We start from the raw sequence: 16008 nt of genomic DNA, 5'->3' as shown, positions 1-16008 counted from the left end.
ACACAAGCAAACAATGACAATACAGCAGCTACAACTAATTCACAAGCTACAAACGGGAACAGTGCCACAACAAATGCACCTCAAACACAAGCAAACAATGACAATACAGCAGCTACAACTAATGCCCAAGCTACAAACGGGAACAGTGCCACAACAAATGCACCTCAAACACAAGCAAACAATGACAATACAGCAGCTACAACTAATGTCCAAGCTACAAACGGGAACAGTGCCACAACAAATGCACCTCAAACACAAGCAAACAGTGACAATACAGCAGCTACAACTAATGCCCAAGCTACAAACGGGAACAGTGCCACAACAAATGCACCTCAAACACAAGCAAACAATGACAATACAGCAGCCACTACTAATGCCCACGCTACAAATGGAAACAGTGCCACAACAAATGCACCTCAAACACAAGCAAACAATGACAATACAGCAGCTACAACTAATGCCCAAGCTACAAACGGGAACAGTGCCACAACAAATGCACCTCAAACACAAGCAAACAATGACAATACAGCAGCTACAACTAATGCCCAAGCTACAAACGGGAACAGTGCCACAACAAATGCACCTCAAACACAAGTAAACAATGACAATACAGCAGTTACAACTAATGCCCAAGCTACAAACGGGAACAGTGCTACAACAAATGCACCTCAAACACAAGGTAACAATGAAAATACAGCAGCTACAACTAATGCCCAAGCTACAAACAGGAACAGTGCCACAACAAATGCACCTCAAACACAAGCAAACAATGACAATACAGCAGCTACAACTAATTCCCAAGCTACAAACGGGAACAGTGCCACAACAAATGCACCTCAAACACAAGCAAACAATGACAATACAGCAGCTACAACTAATGCCCAAGCTACAAACGGGAACAGTGCCACAACAAATGCACCTCAAACACAAGCAAACAATGACAATACAGCAGCCACTACTAATGCCCACGCTACAAATGGAAACAGTGCCACAACAAATGCACCTCAAACACAAGCAAACAATGACAATACAGCAGCTACAACTAATGTACAAGCTACAAATGGAAACAGTGCCACAACAAATGCACCTCAAACACAAGCAAACAATGACAATACAGCAGCTACAACTAATGCACAAGCTACAAATGGAAACAGTGCCACAACAAATGCACCTCAAACACAAGCAAACAATGACAATACAGCAACTACAACTAATGCCCAAGCTACAAATGGAAACAGTGCCACAACAAATGCACCTCAAACACAAGCAAACAATGAAAATACAGAAGCTACAACTAATGCCCACGCTACAAACGGGAACAGTGCCACAACAAATGCACCTCAAACACAAGCAAACAATGACAATACAGCAGCTACAACTAATGCCCAAGCTACAAACGGGAACAGTGCCACAACAAATGCACCTCAAACACAAGCAAACAATGACAATACAGCAGCTACAACTAATGCCCAAGCTACAAACGGGAACAGTGCCACAACAAATGCACCTCAAACACAAGCAAACAATGACAATACAGCAGCTACAACTAATGCCCAAGCTACAAACGGGAACAGTGCCACAACAAATGCACCTCAAACACAAGCAAACAATGACAATACAGCAGCTACAACTAATGCACAAGCTACAAACGGGAACAGTGCCACAACAAATGCACCTCAAACACAAGCAAACAATGACAATACAGCAGCTACAACTAATGCCCAAGCTACAAACGGTAACAGTGCCACAACAAATGCACCTCAAACACAAGCAAACAATGACAATACAGCAGCTACAACTAATGCCCAAGCTACAAACGGGAACAGTGCCACAACAAATGCACCTCAAACACAAGCAAACAATGAAAATACAGCAGCCACTACTAATGCCCAAGCTACAAACAGTGCTACAATATTTGCATCTCAAACACAAGCAAACAATGAGAATGCTCAAACTACGCCCAATACAATTTCTACAAGCGAAAACATCATCTCAGATCAGGAAGCAACAACCGAAACGATCAATGCAGATGGTGCCACAAATGAAGCTTACAATGATAATGTAACAATTATTGAGTACGCAAACGAAAATACCAACGTTACAGATGATGTAGTCGACGATGAAGTTACGACCAACGTCCAGACTACAACCACTGTTAAAATGACGACTGAAATTCCTTCAATATTTGATGACGAAACTATAGAGCTTGTGAGTTGTTTATGATTATGATCATGATTATCTAATAATTCTTGGAGTAAACAGCCTGTAATCTATTAGATTCGACTTGCCTGATCTGATTTATTAATTGATAGAGGTTGTAGGTCTATATCATCCATTATATTATGAAACATGAATTTTGGCTCTGAAATCTTCTTCGGTCTGACAAATTCATAAATAGATAATAAATAATAATTTAATAATATTTTCCATTTATATAGCGCCGTTCCAACAAACATTACTCATGGTCTTAGATATTACACTTTTCAACAACATGCTTCTCTCAAAGAGGTCAATTTATGTCTACGAACTGTTTGCGCTCATTTTGTCTGTCCACTACAGTAGATGTGTGGGCTTGTACACCGGGGTAAACCCCTACTCGTCTCGAAAGATGTAGTAGGTATTATGTATTTTGTGTACACTGGACCTACGGTTTATAGTTTTTATCCGAGAAGACTACTACCAGAATCATGAAGCCAATGAGCCTTCAGCACTTTCGATGCTATGGCTATAGATTACTGTATTAACCGAACTGTCATTCACTCACTCAAATAACATTTCTTTCTGGCATCAATAGAATATACCGAAAGTTATTCAACCTAGAACTATTCAGTACAATTGAACTTCTTTTACAGATATCAACTTTATCGAATGAAACACAGGATAACATACTATCAGTTTCCGCTGAGTATTTGAATCAAAATGACGATAACCAACTTAGTGAAAGTGATATAAACCTACTGTTATCTACTTTGGATGAAATTGCATCTTTTGATCAGGAAGGGAGTGAAGGTGAAATCAAAACAAGAGCTGAGGTTGGTCTATTTGGAATATTTTTTGCATTCTTGCCAAAATTAATGATAAACACTTGAACTACTTCCTACTTATATTATTACTATTTTCATTATTTTATAGAATTTGAGAGACGTTGCAGAGAATCTGTTTGATCCTGCACAAAAATTGGTAACTATCAATACTATATTAACTTGGCGGCTTTAAAAGACCCCATCATTTTAATGTAGTACTATATTGCATTAAACCACGCAGTATTGTTGGCCTAAATGCGATTTATGTGGCAGTTTTTTTTTCATTAAAAGATGCCCATTATGGCTAAAATAAATCACATTCAAAGTTCTGAAAGCATGGCGAAAATGTATTGTCAAAGACGTGTTGTCCTTATTATTACCTTAAATTGACATAGTTTCTGTGTTTATAACATTCCGTATTACAATTGTTCATTTCCAGGATGAAGATGATGTACTTGGAGTTGCGGTTTCAATGGAACTTATTCTTGTCAAGTCAGCTGCAAACCTACCGACAGGAACCAACTTTACTTTGTCTTCTAAAAATATAGGTTTGAAATTGGATATATAGCGACATAAAATGTTATAGTTATGATATACAATATATTGTAGCTATTTGTTATAATCTTTGTTAGAAAAAGCAAGTCCCCGGAAGTATTACAATATAAACATAAAACCCTTAATATTGCATGATGAAATCAGAAACTTGACCAATAATGACTTTTAAATATGTTATTCAAACTGGGTATTTCCCCCATTTTAAAATGTTCCGGAATTAAACTGCCTGAATCACAGGAGTGTCATGGTAATGAAACATTTCAAGGGAATATTTATTAATCAATAACTATAATTGTGTGAAAACTTATATCGCTGTAATTGTTTACTTTCAGCCATCAATATTATCAATACAGATTCTGTTGAGGAGGCAGCATCTTTAGTGTTTAATTTCAACCACGAAATTGACTCCAATATTTCCTCATCAATTGATGATAAGAAGACATTTAATGTCAACTCACTTGGTCACCTAAAGCTTAAAGACTCAGCCTTGGACCAAGTTACAGGTAGGCCTAAAGCGAAATAATTTCAACTCTATTTGGAAACTTAAATATGGATTTAGTACTTCCCAATCCCCTAGTCAACTAAAGATTAGAATCAGCCTCGGAACAAGTTTACAAGTTAGTACCGGTAAAAATACAATCAACTCACCTGGTCACGTAACGACAATATAATCAGCCAGGTTAGTAGCCTAGAAATACAGTCCGTTAACCTGGTCACGTATAATGACTATATATTCAGCCATGGATCAAGTTACAGGTTTAGTATAAATACAGTCAGCTCGCCTGATCACGTAACGATTATATAATCAACCATGGATTAAGTTATATATAAGTATAAAAATCAACTCACCTGGTCACGTTACATATGTTAGTATAAATACACAAAGCACACCTGGTAACGACTATACTAATATCAAAATAATTAATATAATTCACTTCGCTATTGATGTCAACACATTGAAATCAAGTTGCTTTTTCCTAACGTAGGTACAATAGGGATGTCTGTAATTTATTATGACAAAGATGTTTTTAAATCATCTCAAGCAGTCAATAACGAAGAATTGAAAAGGTAAGAATGCATTTTCTAAAAAAAAAATGTATTTATTATATTTAAACAAGTAGTAAACAATAGAACTTAAAACTTGATAAGTTGCCCAATTTTGATATGCAACATGCGCGTAGATACTTTACACAAACCAATAGTTGAGTTAGTAGTCTATGAGTGCCACTTACCTGGCTAAATTGACAATAGCCAATGAGGGAGGGAGGATTTACGTACGAAAGTTAAAATTCCCTTTGCCATAATGGACCGATCCGCCACCATATTGTCCCATCGTCCATTATTATTTATGTTTGTAAGTTACGGTCCTACAAAGAAGTAAAAGAATATAAAACGTCCCTACGCTTTTCATATCTAAGCCCTCACTCTGAAGAGCATGGTTTATTGTCGGTTTATCCAGGTAAGCTAGACGACTAAGTTTAAAATTAACATTTATTTATTTCCAGTAAATCAAAAATATTAGCAAGTGGTGTGATTTCATGCTCTGTGTTTGATGATTCGGGAATACGTTCTGTTCCCGTTGAATTTTCTCTGGAATACGACACTGTAAGTGTATTTATTGATTATTTTACTAAGGGTTTAAATCATTTGTTCCATTAGACATCATTATATAATATTTGTATTAACGTTTATGTTTTAGATTCTTGCAGAAGAAAGTGAAAATCAAGATGGAACCAAAGAAGAAAAAACAACCACTTGTCGCTTTTGGGATACACCGTCTGTGTATGTTTCTTAATAAAATGATAATATATTACATTTCATACCAATACACCGATACTGAAAAGTTATGCAATATAATAACATAACATATCTGCTATAAACTATATTTATAAAATAATAATAAATATTATATAACTTTTCTCTGGTTTAGACGATTTTTTCTTATTAATTAATACCACACGCATTTTATTTTTGAGCTGCATTATTTTTAATTAGGTATTTTGTTTACAACAGGTTCGCTACAAACTTGTTCTTTTATAATCAAATTAATTTTTTAATTTTGTGTAGGGATTGGTCTACAGAAGGGTGTACCAGTACATCGGAAATAAATACTGAAATGCAATGTGAATGTTCTCATACAACCAACTTTGGAATAGTAGTCGAAATTGAAGAGGTAAATTGTTTAAGCCCATTGAATTCGAAATAGTAGTATGGTTGGCCAATTTCATTTTTATGGGTGTAAATAAAAAGTAAATACGGTACACAACCTATAACAATTGCAAATTAAATAAAACTAAAACTAAAGAAAATAAAAATTACTATTATTATTATGAAACTTAAAATCATCTCAGATATTTGGTAGAGCGAATTCTTCTTTATAATGATATCTCTATAACTGACACAGATTGTTTTGATTATTATTATTATTTATCATAAATAACTGCAAATTACTGATACTATGATTGATGTCATGTTCAGTCCCTGGCTTTTATCATTTGTTGAAAAAAGCATTTCCATTACAAACACGCAGATACCATAAAATAGAAAATACAGTAGGCCTAGAATGTTGAACCTACTTTATTTAAGTGACACCCCCGTTATGCGGACACTTTACCGTGAAACGAACAAACGGTGATAATGTTGGATCCCGGAGGTGTCCCCTATATTGTTAAAATCATATATTTAGGACTAATTTTAAATTTCATTTACTAGGTTTCCAGCAGTATTGATCTGGCACATATTGTTTATATTTTTATTATTATTGGACTGATAATGCTCTTCCTTACACTATTCATTCTGATATGGGTCTAGTAAGTACTATTACTTTCAAATTAATTAATATTCAATTTTATATAACACCTACATGAATTCCTGTCATTTTATTGGACGAATGTGGGTCACAGGACTAGTACGAACTATTTATCGATCGAGAAATAGTACTTAATTTTCGTGTACGAAAACAATTATTACTGTTTATATTTTTTTTCTTTGTAGTGCTTTTACTCGTGCGCATTGGCTAATAGTACATGGTAATCTTGTACTATCATTAGTATGCTGTTTTATAACATTTTTGGCAGGCATTGAAGATACACACACCATTGTAAGTTTGGTACAATTTATCATGTCATTATAAATGTATATCATGTATTGATGATAAAAATAGAGAACTTTCTCTTAGTACTGTACATGCTAAGCTTACATCAACCCGGCATGTGTGAATAGAATTAATTGTAGACCTTCGTCGTAACACATTTTTTTCTTTTTACAGAGTGGATGTAGGGCGACTGCAATCTTTCTCCACTTCTTTCTACTTGTTCACTTCATGTGGGTTTTGCTAGAAGGAGTCTATCTTCATTTTACCATGATAACACCATTCCCTCAAAATGGAAAGATCCTGATCTCTCATATTTTGATTGGTTGGTGCTTACCTTTGGTAATAACTTTCTTCACAATGGCGTCATATTATGAAGGATACGGCAGCAATGACGTGTAATGTTATCGTTTCATTGTGTATTCAAGTTTTGTTTACAAGTTTATTTAACCTCAAAAATGTCATAACGCGTATACAAAATAAAAAATCACGACTCGTTATTTCTTTTAAAAGCGAATGCTGCTATTGAAGAATTTTTTTTTTAATTGGTTGATGTTATCATAAAACAAACCAAGTTTGTTGATAATGTATTAGTGTAACATAACCGTATAAACCACCAACTCATTTACAGTATTCCTTACAAAAAGAACGTTTTGAGTAATCATTAAATCTTTGTACTTTCTATAGGTGTTGGATGAGTACAGATAAAGGTTTCTTGGCGGCGTATATACTCCCAGCAGTTTTAATCATGCTTGTAAGTAGACACAGTTGTATTCTGTCATTATTGATTTTTGGTTTACAAACATAAATTGCACATGGATTAATTATCATGTTCAATTAACTTTATATGTTTGTGTATGTGGTTCGGAGTATTGGAGCGACACATTGTAATACTTTCACCGGGTATATTCCGTCCACTTATTTATTATGTTTATAGTACCTGCAAATTGCATAAAATAAATTTGAAATATAAACAAAAAACATTACACCGGTGATGTCTTTCGCATTTCACTTCCTATTTACTGATGTAGGCCTATTTATTTTGCTCAATTTTGTTTACAGTTTGCTTTATTTAAACACTAAAAACTACGTTTGATGTCTAGATATAGGCTATACCATCAATAAACTAAGAAGTTTTGGAATTTTCCTTACGACACTAAAATCCATGTTTTTTTACAGAGTTGCATCAGTTGTTTAATACTTATAAACTACAATAATAACAAGAATATGTACAGTGACGTCAACCATCTGGAACCATATCTAGTGTATGTATCTAACCGATCGGTTTAAAACCAATTATTATATCACTATATAATACATTATTAATATGTTCATAACAGGTCATTCGTGACAAACATGTCATTGGTAATGTCGAAATATGATAAATATAATTATATATTACATTAGGCCTAGATGTTTTACTTGACCTTTTTTACTATCAATCATTACTAATATTTCTTCGATAGGATCTCACTGAGGGATATTTGTGTTGTGGCTGTTCTAACTGGTTTGACTTGGTTGTTCGGAGGTCTAACGACGAAGCACATCAACTCTCTAGGCTATCAAGTTTTCTTTGCCATGTTTGGTCTCGTTTTATCCATTTACATCTTTATATTTTTTGGAATGCGAAATCATATAGTAGGTGAACATTTCTGTTGGCTATCCTTAGAATTAAAATAGTATTGTTACATTGAAAGGTGTATGCGCGTAGATCTGATGAAACTTTAGTCCCCACATTTCCCTCCAATATACACAAGAGTATCAAGCTATTCAATAGTACTGTTTGAATAAATAAGTGTGTCTATTTTGTTAAGATTGAAATTAAGAAAATATGGCTATTTAAGTGTGTGTACATCGTATATATATAATACTATATTGAAATGTAGGGCAATAATAAAACAAGGCCATATACATGGCTGCAGTCGCGTGCGCAAATTTGAGTTAGTCTTTACCGACCGACCGACCGACCAACCGACCGACATAGTGAGCTATAGAGTCGTGTTTGCACGCGACTAAAAAAGAATAGTATGTTATAAATTCCCATTATGTTATCACTATTGTAGGTTCAAGAGTACTACATGAATGAATCAAATGCCCGCACGAAAGTTGCAAATTTACAGAATCAAGATCAACAACATTTGGTAAGTAAATTATAATCAACAGAAAAGGCGCATTAACATTTCCCCAAATATTATACATGACACGTTTATCTAGGAAGTTCACTAAAACAGAGACAACATAAAGATTTATTCATACAATTATAACAAATTTATCATCAGTTTTAACATTTACCGTTGATTAAAGAACAATACTGAGAAAAAGTAATCTTTTCTTTCAGAGAATCTTACCTCCAGCTCGTCAATCTCCTGCTCTTTTCCATGCAACGGGTAAGAAAGAATCACTTTTACGGTCTTGTACGGTTCAAATTTGAGGTTTTATTTTGTACAGACAATGACAATTTATTCAGTTCGAAGTTTTAGCCTAATAATGTCATGATTGTCCTGCCAAAATTGTACCATAACAACAGCATAATTATTGGCTGATTTAGTTTTGGCTAATCGTATTTTTCGGAATCCGTTTCAAGTCTTGTAAATGCTCAAATTAAAATTGTTCATAGGCTGTTTCTGTTAGTGTTATAATATAGCAAAATAATATAGAATTAGGCTATGCCATTTATACTAATTAAAAATATTTTTGTTTTACTAATAGCTTTCAATTATTATGATTATCTTATTTAGAAAGTATACCATTACATAATCGTATACAAGAAACTGAAAATGATCCCGACAATGTGTCTGATGCAGAGGATGGTTTGAAAACTGTAAGTTACACCAATTATATTTTAACTTAACTAAATTTACTAAGAATTATTGATACTGTTATGGATATGGATTAAATACAAATATCATAATGTATTAATATTATTTATAAACGGGAGAAAGTAGTGGATTGAAGTAGGCCTAGTTGAGATGTAGCTTAGTAGTTTCAAGGGTCAGGGTTCTATTTTTACCAATAGTACCAATAGAGTATGACTGTTTCTACTCCACACTCCATAAGCTTCAACTGACTTAGTTTATAAGGACGATATCAATTATAATTTATCTACCCCGAAATTGGCGAGTTATTCAGTTTTTAAAATCAACGATGTTTATTTGTATTACTTTCCTCACTTGTAGCCTCAATTAGATCGGTCTCCCAGTCCAAGACAAGAATACAACGAAGAGGATATACCAGGGCTAGTGCAAGAAAAGACAGTACCTGAGGACCAAGAAAAAACCAAGGTGGTACATACACCACCGATACTAGAATTGCCAGAAGACACTCCGCAAGACAATGTCGTAAAACCTGCAGACCAAAATAATGAAAACGAAAGTGCACAACTTCTGCAGCTTCCTAATGCCACAGTGACTAAAGCAAAAGAACCAGTGGCTGATGATAAACCAATCACCGACGAACCTCACAAATTAGCCCCTGAACAACTACCAGAAGAAAACAAAGATACTAATTTAGAACAACCAAAGCCAGATACAGGTGAAGATATCCCAATATTACATTTTTAGTCCGTTGTACACGATTGTATTTCAACACTCAATAGTATTATTAAAAGAAACGTTTGTAAAGTAATACATTGGCAGTATTTCTAACAATCATTTTTTTTATTGAATTATTAATTAGAACAGAATGATGAAATAAAAGATTCCTCAACTTCAGAAATAACAGAAGTAATTAAACCACTAATAGAAAATGATAAAGAATTAGACAATGACGATACGAATTCAAAAAAAAATGACAAACCAACAGCAGAACAAAACAAGTTAGAGCCTAGTAAGGAGAATAAACACGATACAAATCCAAAAGAAGCACCTGTACAAGATAACATTCCAAATCCAGATGACTTAACAAAACCCGAAGATGAAAATATGAAAACTGACGATGATCATCCAGAAAAAACGGACGGCCAATCGGAAGACGACGACAAAATAGTAGACCTTAAACAAGATACACATCCAGATGAAATTCCGATCAAAATTGAAAGCCAGAACTCAAATGAGTCAACAAAAACAGAAGATGAAAAAATGGACAACGATGAATACAATACAGACACAAACGACGAAACACCCGCACAACAAGAAACCAAAAATGATAACACAACAGAAACTAAACCCAATAACATTCCTGATCAAATTTCAAATGAAGATGAGCCAACAAAATCAGAAGTAGAAAGCACGGACAACTACGAAAGCAATCCAGACGAAACTGAGGAACCACAAGAAGAACAAGACGACATGTCAGAGGACAAAACAGATCCGAAACAGGACACAAATCAAGAAGAAATCCCGGTCAAAGATCAAAGTCCAAATGAAGATGAGCCAACAAAATCAGAAGTAGAAAGCACGGAAAACTACGAAAGCAATCCAGACGAAACTGAGGAACCACAAGAAGAACAAGACGACATGTCAGACGACAAAACAGACCCAAAACAGGACACAAATCAAGAGGAAATCCCGGTCAACGATCAAATTCTAAATGAAGATGAGTCAACAAAAACAGAAGTAGAAAACACAGACAACGACGAAAGCAATCCAAATGAAACTGAGGAACCACAAGATGAACAGAAGGAAAAGACAGAGGACAAAGCGGACTCGAGACAGGATACAAATGAAGAACAAACCCCGGTCAAGGATCAAAGTTCAAATGAAGACGAGTCAACAAAAACAGAAGTAGAAAACACGGATAATGAAGAAAGCAATCCAGACGAAACCGAGGAACCACAGGCAGAACAGAACGACAAGTCAGAGGACAAAACAGAACCGAAACAGGACACACATGAGGAAATCCCGGTCAAAGATCAAAGTCCAAATGAAGATGAGTCAACAAAAACAGAAGTAGAAAACACGGACAACGACGAAACGGAGGAACCAAAAACTGAACAGAACGACAAGACAGAGGACAAAACAGACTCGAACCAGGACACAAATCAAGAAGAAACCCCGGTAACAGATCAAAGTTCAAATGAAGACGAGTCAACAAAAACAGATGTAGAAAACACGGACAACGAAAAGGGCAATACAGACGAAACTGAGCAACCACAAAACCCGAAACAGGACGTAAATCCAGAAGATCAAAAACCCGACAAAAATGATGAACCACAAACAGAACAAGAAGACAAACCAGATGAAAAAACAGATTGTACAAAAGATAAAAATCCAGAAGAAACCCCCATCAAAGAGGATGAGAAAACCAAAGCAGAAGAGGAAAAGCGCAAACGGATAGCAGCTTGTTTGGCAAGAGCGAGGTCTGTAAGTCCGTTTACCGTTCCCATGACTCGTGAAGAACCTCTTCAACCAGGATTTACACTTTCAAAAAAGTAACGTGCTTTAAATGAATTAATTTTTTATACTTATTATTATTAATATTATTTTGTATATATACATTTACAGTCAGTCACTCATTCGGTCATACAATGTTTATTTCAAAATTACTATAGTTCAAACGTTATTGTAAAAAATGTAGATCCGACGAAAGTAAAATATAGAATTACTCGAACATTAAATTTAGTTTAGTATTTAATCATTGTATGATAATAATCGTAAAAGACAATGTGTAATCAACCCGATTCTCTTGTCAATATGTCCGTATGTAGACAGGTACAGAATGTATTACTTAATACACCTATAGACTCGTATCTAGATGACTGTCAAGTGCCAGTCACAATCTACCTAGTGACAGCTAATATTCGGTTGTGTAATCAATGTAATGTCTCAATATTGATAAATATAGTTTATATCATGCTAACGTCTTTATAATATTGTTTAATTAGATGATTTTAAATACAGTAGAAGCTTTTGTGCTTAGTCTATTTGTTATACTTCAGTTAACCATTGTTCATTCTTCCTGGAAATATCTAATGTTCAATAGTATAATTTCTAAATTTGTTTAGATATTTTCTTATTAAGTGATATTTATTAACTTAAATACTGTATGTAGCCTACTTTAAAATACTTTCTGTATGCCATATTCGTGTAATATTCGTGTAACATGATGGGATTAGCTCGTTTATGTGACGTACAATAATAAACAATTTCGAATTTCCTTTTTAAAAGGTGTACGGTAATATAATTGAATGGTGTACTATATAACCTTTTTATTAAAGAAAACAACGTTGTAAATAATCATCTTGTGTTGTTTGTTTTGTAAAACATATACCTAATGCAATATAAGTTGATTTACTTAAAATCGAAGATGAATTATGATGACCCATTGCATACTTTTGTAGATACACTCCAAGAGATTAACGCAAAATACAATACAACCCAGAATGTTTAGTAAACTGTCTCGCCTTCACTATATCTTCAAAATCTGTACAGTATTATTATAATTTCCATCAACAATGAGAAAATGGCAATGCTTCTAAATGAGGTTCTTCATTAGTTGTAGAAGTGTAGATGTTTCCCAGGAGTTTATACATCAGTTATAGAAGTGTCAATGTTTCCGAGAAGTTTCTTCGTCATTGTAGAAGTGTCATTGTTACTTAAAAAAAGATTCCTCAATTAGCTGTAGTTGTAGAAATGTCAATGTTTCTAAAGGAGATTCTTCAATAGCTGTAGAAGTGTCAATGTTTCCCAGAAGTTTATACATCAGTTATAGAAGTGTCAATGTTTCCGAGAAGTTTCTTCGTTAATTGTAGAAGTGTCATTGTTACTTAAAAAAGATTCCTCAATTAGCTTTAGTTGTAGATATGTCAATGTTTCTAAAGGAGATTCTTCAATAGCTGTAGAAGTGTCAATGTTTCCCAGAAGTTTCTTCATTAGTTATAAAAGTGTCAATGTTTCCGAGAAGTTTCTTCGTTAATTGTAGAAGTGTCATTGTTACTTAAAAAAAGATTCCTCAATTAGCTTTAGTTGTAGATATGTCAATGTTTCTAAAGGAGATTCTTCAATAGCTGTAGAAGTGTCAATGTTTCCCAGAAGTTTCTTCATTAGTTATAAAAGTGTCAATATTTCCCAGGAGTTTCTTGTTGTAGAAGTGTCGATGTTTCCTAGAAATGTCTTTGTTAGTTTTAGAAGTTTCAATGTTTCCCAGGAGTTTCGTCATTAGTTGTCGAAGTGACAATGTTGATCTATGTTTTTATATATATTTATATCTGTATTTTATTGTTAACCGTTTTTGATGTTTTATTGTTTTATGTTTCAAACATGTTAGTGGCGGTATTTATCGCTGTTGATTTTGATTGAATAAAATAAAATAAAAATAAATGTTTCCCGAAGAGTTTCTTCATTGGTTGTAGAAGTGTTAAGGTTTCCCGTGAGTTTCTTCATGCGTTGTAGAAGTGTCAATGTTTCCGAGGAGTTTCTACATCAGTTATAGAAGTGTCAAAGTTCCCGATGAGTTTCTTCAATAGCTGTAGAAGTGTCAATGTTTCCCAGGAGTTTCATTATCAGTTATAGAAGTGTCAATGTTTCCCAGGAGTTTCTTTATCAGTTATAGAAGTTTCAATGTTTCCCTATGAGATTCTACATCAGTTATAGAAATGTCAATGTTTCCCAGGAGTTTCTTAATTAGTTGTAGATGTCAATGTTTCCGAAGAGTTTCTACATCAGTTATTATAGAAGTGTCAATGTTCCCTAGGAGTTACTACGTTAGTTGTAGAAGTTTCAATGTTTCTCAGGAGTTTCTTAATTAGTTGTAGAAGTTTTAACGTTTTCCAGGAGTTTCTTCATTAGGTGTAGAAGTGTCAATGTTCGCGAAGAGTTTCTTCATTAGTGGTAGATGCCAATGTTTCCTAGGAGTTTATACATCAGTTGTTATAGAAGTGTCAATGTTTTCTAGGAGTTTCTACAGCATAGCAAAAATTATCCATCGTATACCGTAAATCTTCTAATTGTAACTCTGGGTTATTTTTCTTTGATTGTTTTTTAGGGTGAGTTACTATTAGAAGGGGGTTACTATTAGAGTAGTAGGTTACTATTACTAATCTTAAATTAGGCACCTGGAAATAGTAACTCACTTTTTCCGGTCAGCAACTCATAGCAAAATAATAAAACAGTACGAATAAACAAATTTGGTTGAACTTTATTTTATAAACTCAAAAACACTCAATCCTCCTCCACTCTCGAGATCAACATGCGTTATCTCCTTATTTTCAAAATACGGCTGCATCATAAGTTTTTGAGACTCTAATAGTAACCCCCATGGGTTACTATTAGAGTAGGAGGTTATTATTATAGATTGACTTATAAGGATGGGTTACTATTAGAAGGGGGGTTACTATTAGAGTGTGGGTTACTATTAGAAGAATTACGGTATCCATCCTCTTTTTTCACCTTCTAGGGAGTCACCAGACATATTATTACATTAGGTTAAACTACCTAACTACTGAAAAAAGTCTTCCTGGTTTTTATATATATGGAGGGAAAGGCAGGATCCAAAAAGATACAGGAAACTGGGACACAAAACGAAGGGAAGTTTTTAATGTTTCTTTAAAAAAAAGAGATTTTTAGTCGCGTGCAACGCGATTCTACAGCTCACTCTGTCGGTCGGTTTGTCGGTAAACGCTAACTTGAGCACGTGACTGCAGCCATGTATATGGCCTTGTCTTTATTATTCAATGTTTCTATATTAAGGATAACGATTTTCTCTTTGAAACTGTGTTGGTGTTTGGCAAACTTAAAAGTGGATCAAAGTACCAATATAGACCTATAAATATTATCATTTCCAGGCCAGCTACACACATCCGTCTTTTTTCGGGCAATTCTAGACCTACTTGACTATTATATGACGTTTATTTTTAATAGGCCTATTCATTTAATCTATTGTGTGTAATCACATCCTATCGTAAAACTTTGAAAAGAAGCCCATGGGCTTCTACTTTTTAAAGGTATTTTTCAAGATGGCCTTCTTTTCGAGATTACCTTTGCAAACTAAAAAGTTGGGGCTTCTTTTCAAAATGAATGCTGTGAATTTTGTGAATTGCTACTACAATAATAGGATTTTATAAAGGAGTTTATATATTTATTAAAAATACCATACAAACATATAAACATGTAGCCTATATAAACATACATTTTATCTGCATCACAAGTTATCTTGTATTAAATCACCATGTTCCTTTGTGATATTCAAATAGTCTCGTAAAGAAGCCCAGTGGACTTGATTTCGAGATCGATTATTTTTGCAAAAACAAAATTCTTTTCGAACAGAAGACCCGCTTTATTAAAGTGATGACTAATGGATTCACAAGGTCTATAAATGACACTATTCTTTAAGTAGGAGAAGGGCGTAACGTGGTCAAGCAGGATCATAACAATAATAATATAATACAGTAATAATTAAACCGCA

At 34.2% G+C, this 16008-nt stretch overlaps 1 protein-coding gene across 1 annotated transcript in view; it reads left to right on the top strand.

Moving 5' to 3' along the window:
- The window catches only part of LOC144848919 (uncharacterized), a 24500-nt gene extending 11707 nt beyond the window's left edge, over nucleotides 1-12793 (top strand). The window contains exons 6-25 of the mRNA XM_078705870.1: nucleotides 1-2208; nucleotides 2853-3032; nucleotides 3133-3180; nucleotides 3463-3571; nucleotides 3911-4081; nucleotides 4565-4646; nucleotides 5084-5183; nucleotides 5278-5360; nucleotides 5646-5751; nucleotides 6291-6388; nucleotides 6573-6678; nucleotides 6847-7067; nucleotides 7357-7423; nucleotides 7849-7934; nucleotides 8136-8307; nucleotides 8733-8810; nucleotides 9008-9056; nucleotides 9408-9490; nucleotides 9846-10200; nucleotides 10345-12793. The exon at nucleotides 1-2208 is cut by the window's left edge and continues 416 nt beyond it. Of these exons, the coding sequence (XP_078561996.1) occupies nucleotides 1-2208; nucleotides 2853-3032; nucleotides 3133-3180; nucleotides 3463-3571; nucleotides 3911-4081; nucleotides 4565-4646; nucleotides 5084-5183; nucleotides 5278-5360; nucleotides 5646-5751; nucleotides 6291-6388; nucleotides 6573-6678; nucleotides 6847-7067; nucleotides 7357-7423; nucleotides 7849-7934; nucleotides 8136-8307; nucleotides 8733-8810; nucleotides 9008-9056; nucleotides 9408-9490; nucleotides 9846-10200; nucleotides 10345-12041 (6099 nt within the window). The 3' untranslated portion in view covers nucleotides 12042-12793. The remainder of the gene's footprint in view (nucleotides 2209-2852; nucleotides 3033-3132; nucleotides 3181-3462; nucleotides 3572-3910; nucleotides 4082-4564; nucleotides 4647-5083; nucleotides 5184-5277; nucleotides 5361-5645; nucleotides 5752-6290; nucleotides 6389-6572; nucleotides 6679-6846; nucleotides 7068-7356; nucleotides 7424-7848; nucleotides 7935-8135; nucleotides 8308-8732; nucleotides 8811-9007; nucleotides 9057-9407; nucleotides 9491-9845; nucleotides 10201-10344) is intronic.
- The last annotated feature ends 3215 nt before the right edge of the window (nucleotides 12794-16008 follow it).

Source organism: Antedon bifida, chromosome 7, assembly GCF_963402885.1.
Source record: "Antedon bifida chromosome 7, ecAntBifi1.1, whole genome shotgun sequence".
Classification (NCBI taxonomy): Eukaryota; Metazoa; Echinodermata; class Crinoidea; order Comatulida; family Antedonidae; genus Antedon; species Antedon bifida.
The sequence above is the reverse complement of the archived record's forward strand: the minus strand, read 5'-3'. Positions and strand labels throughout refer to the sequence as shown.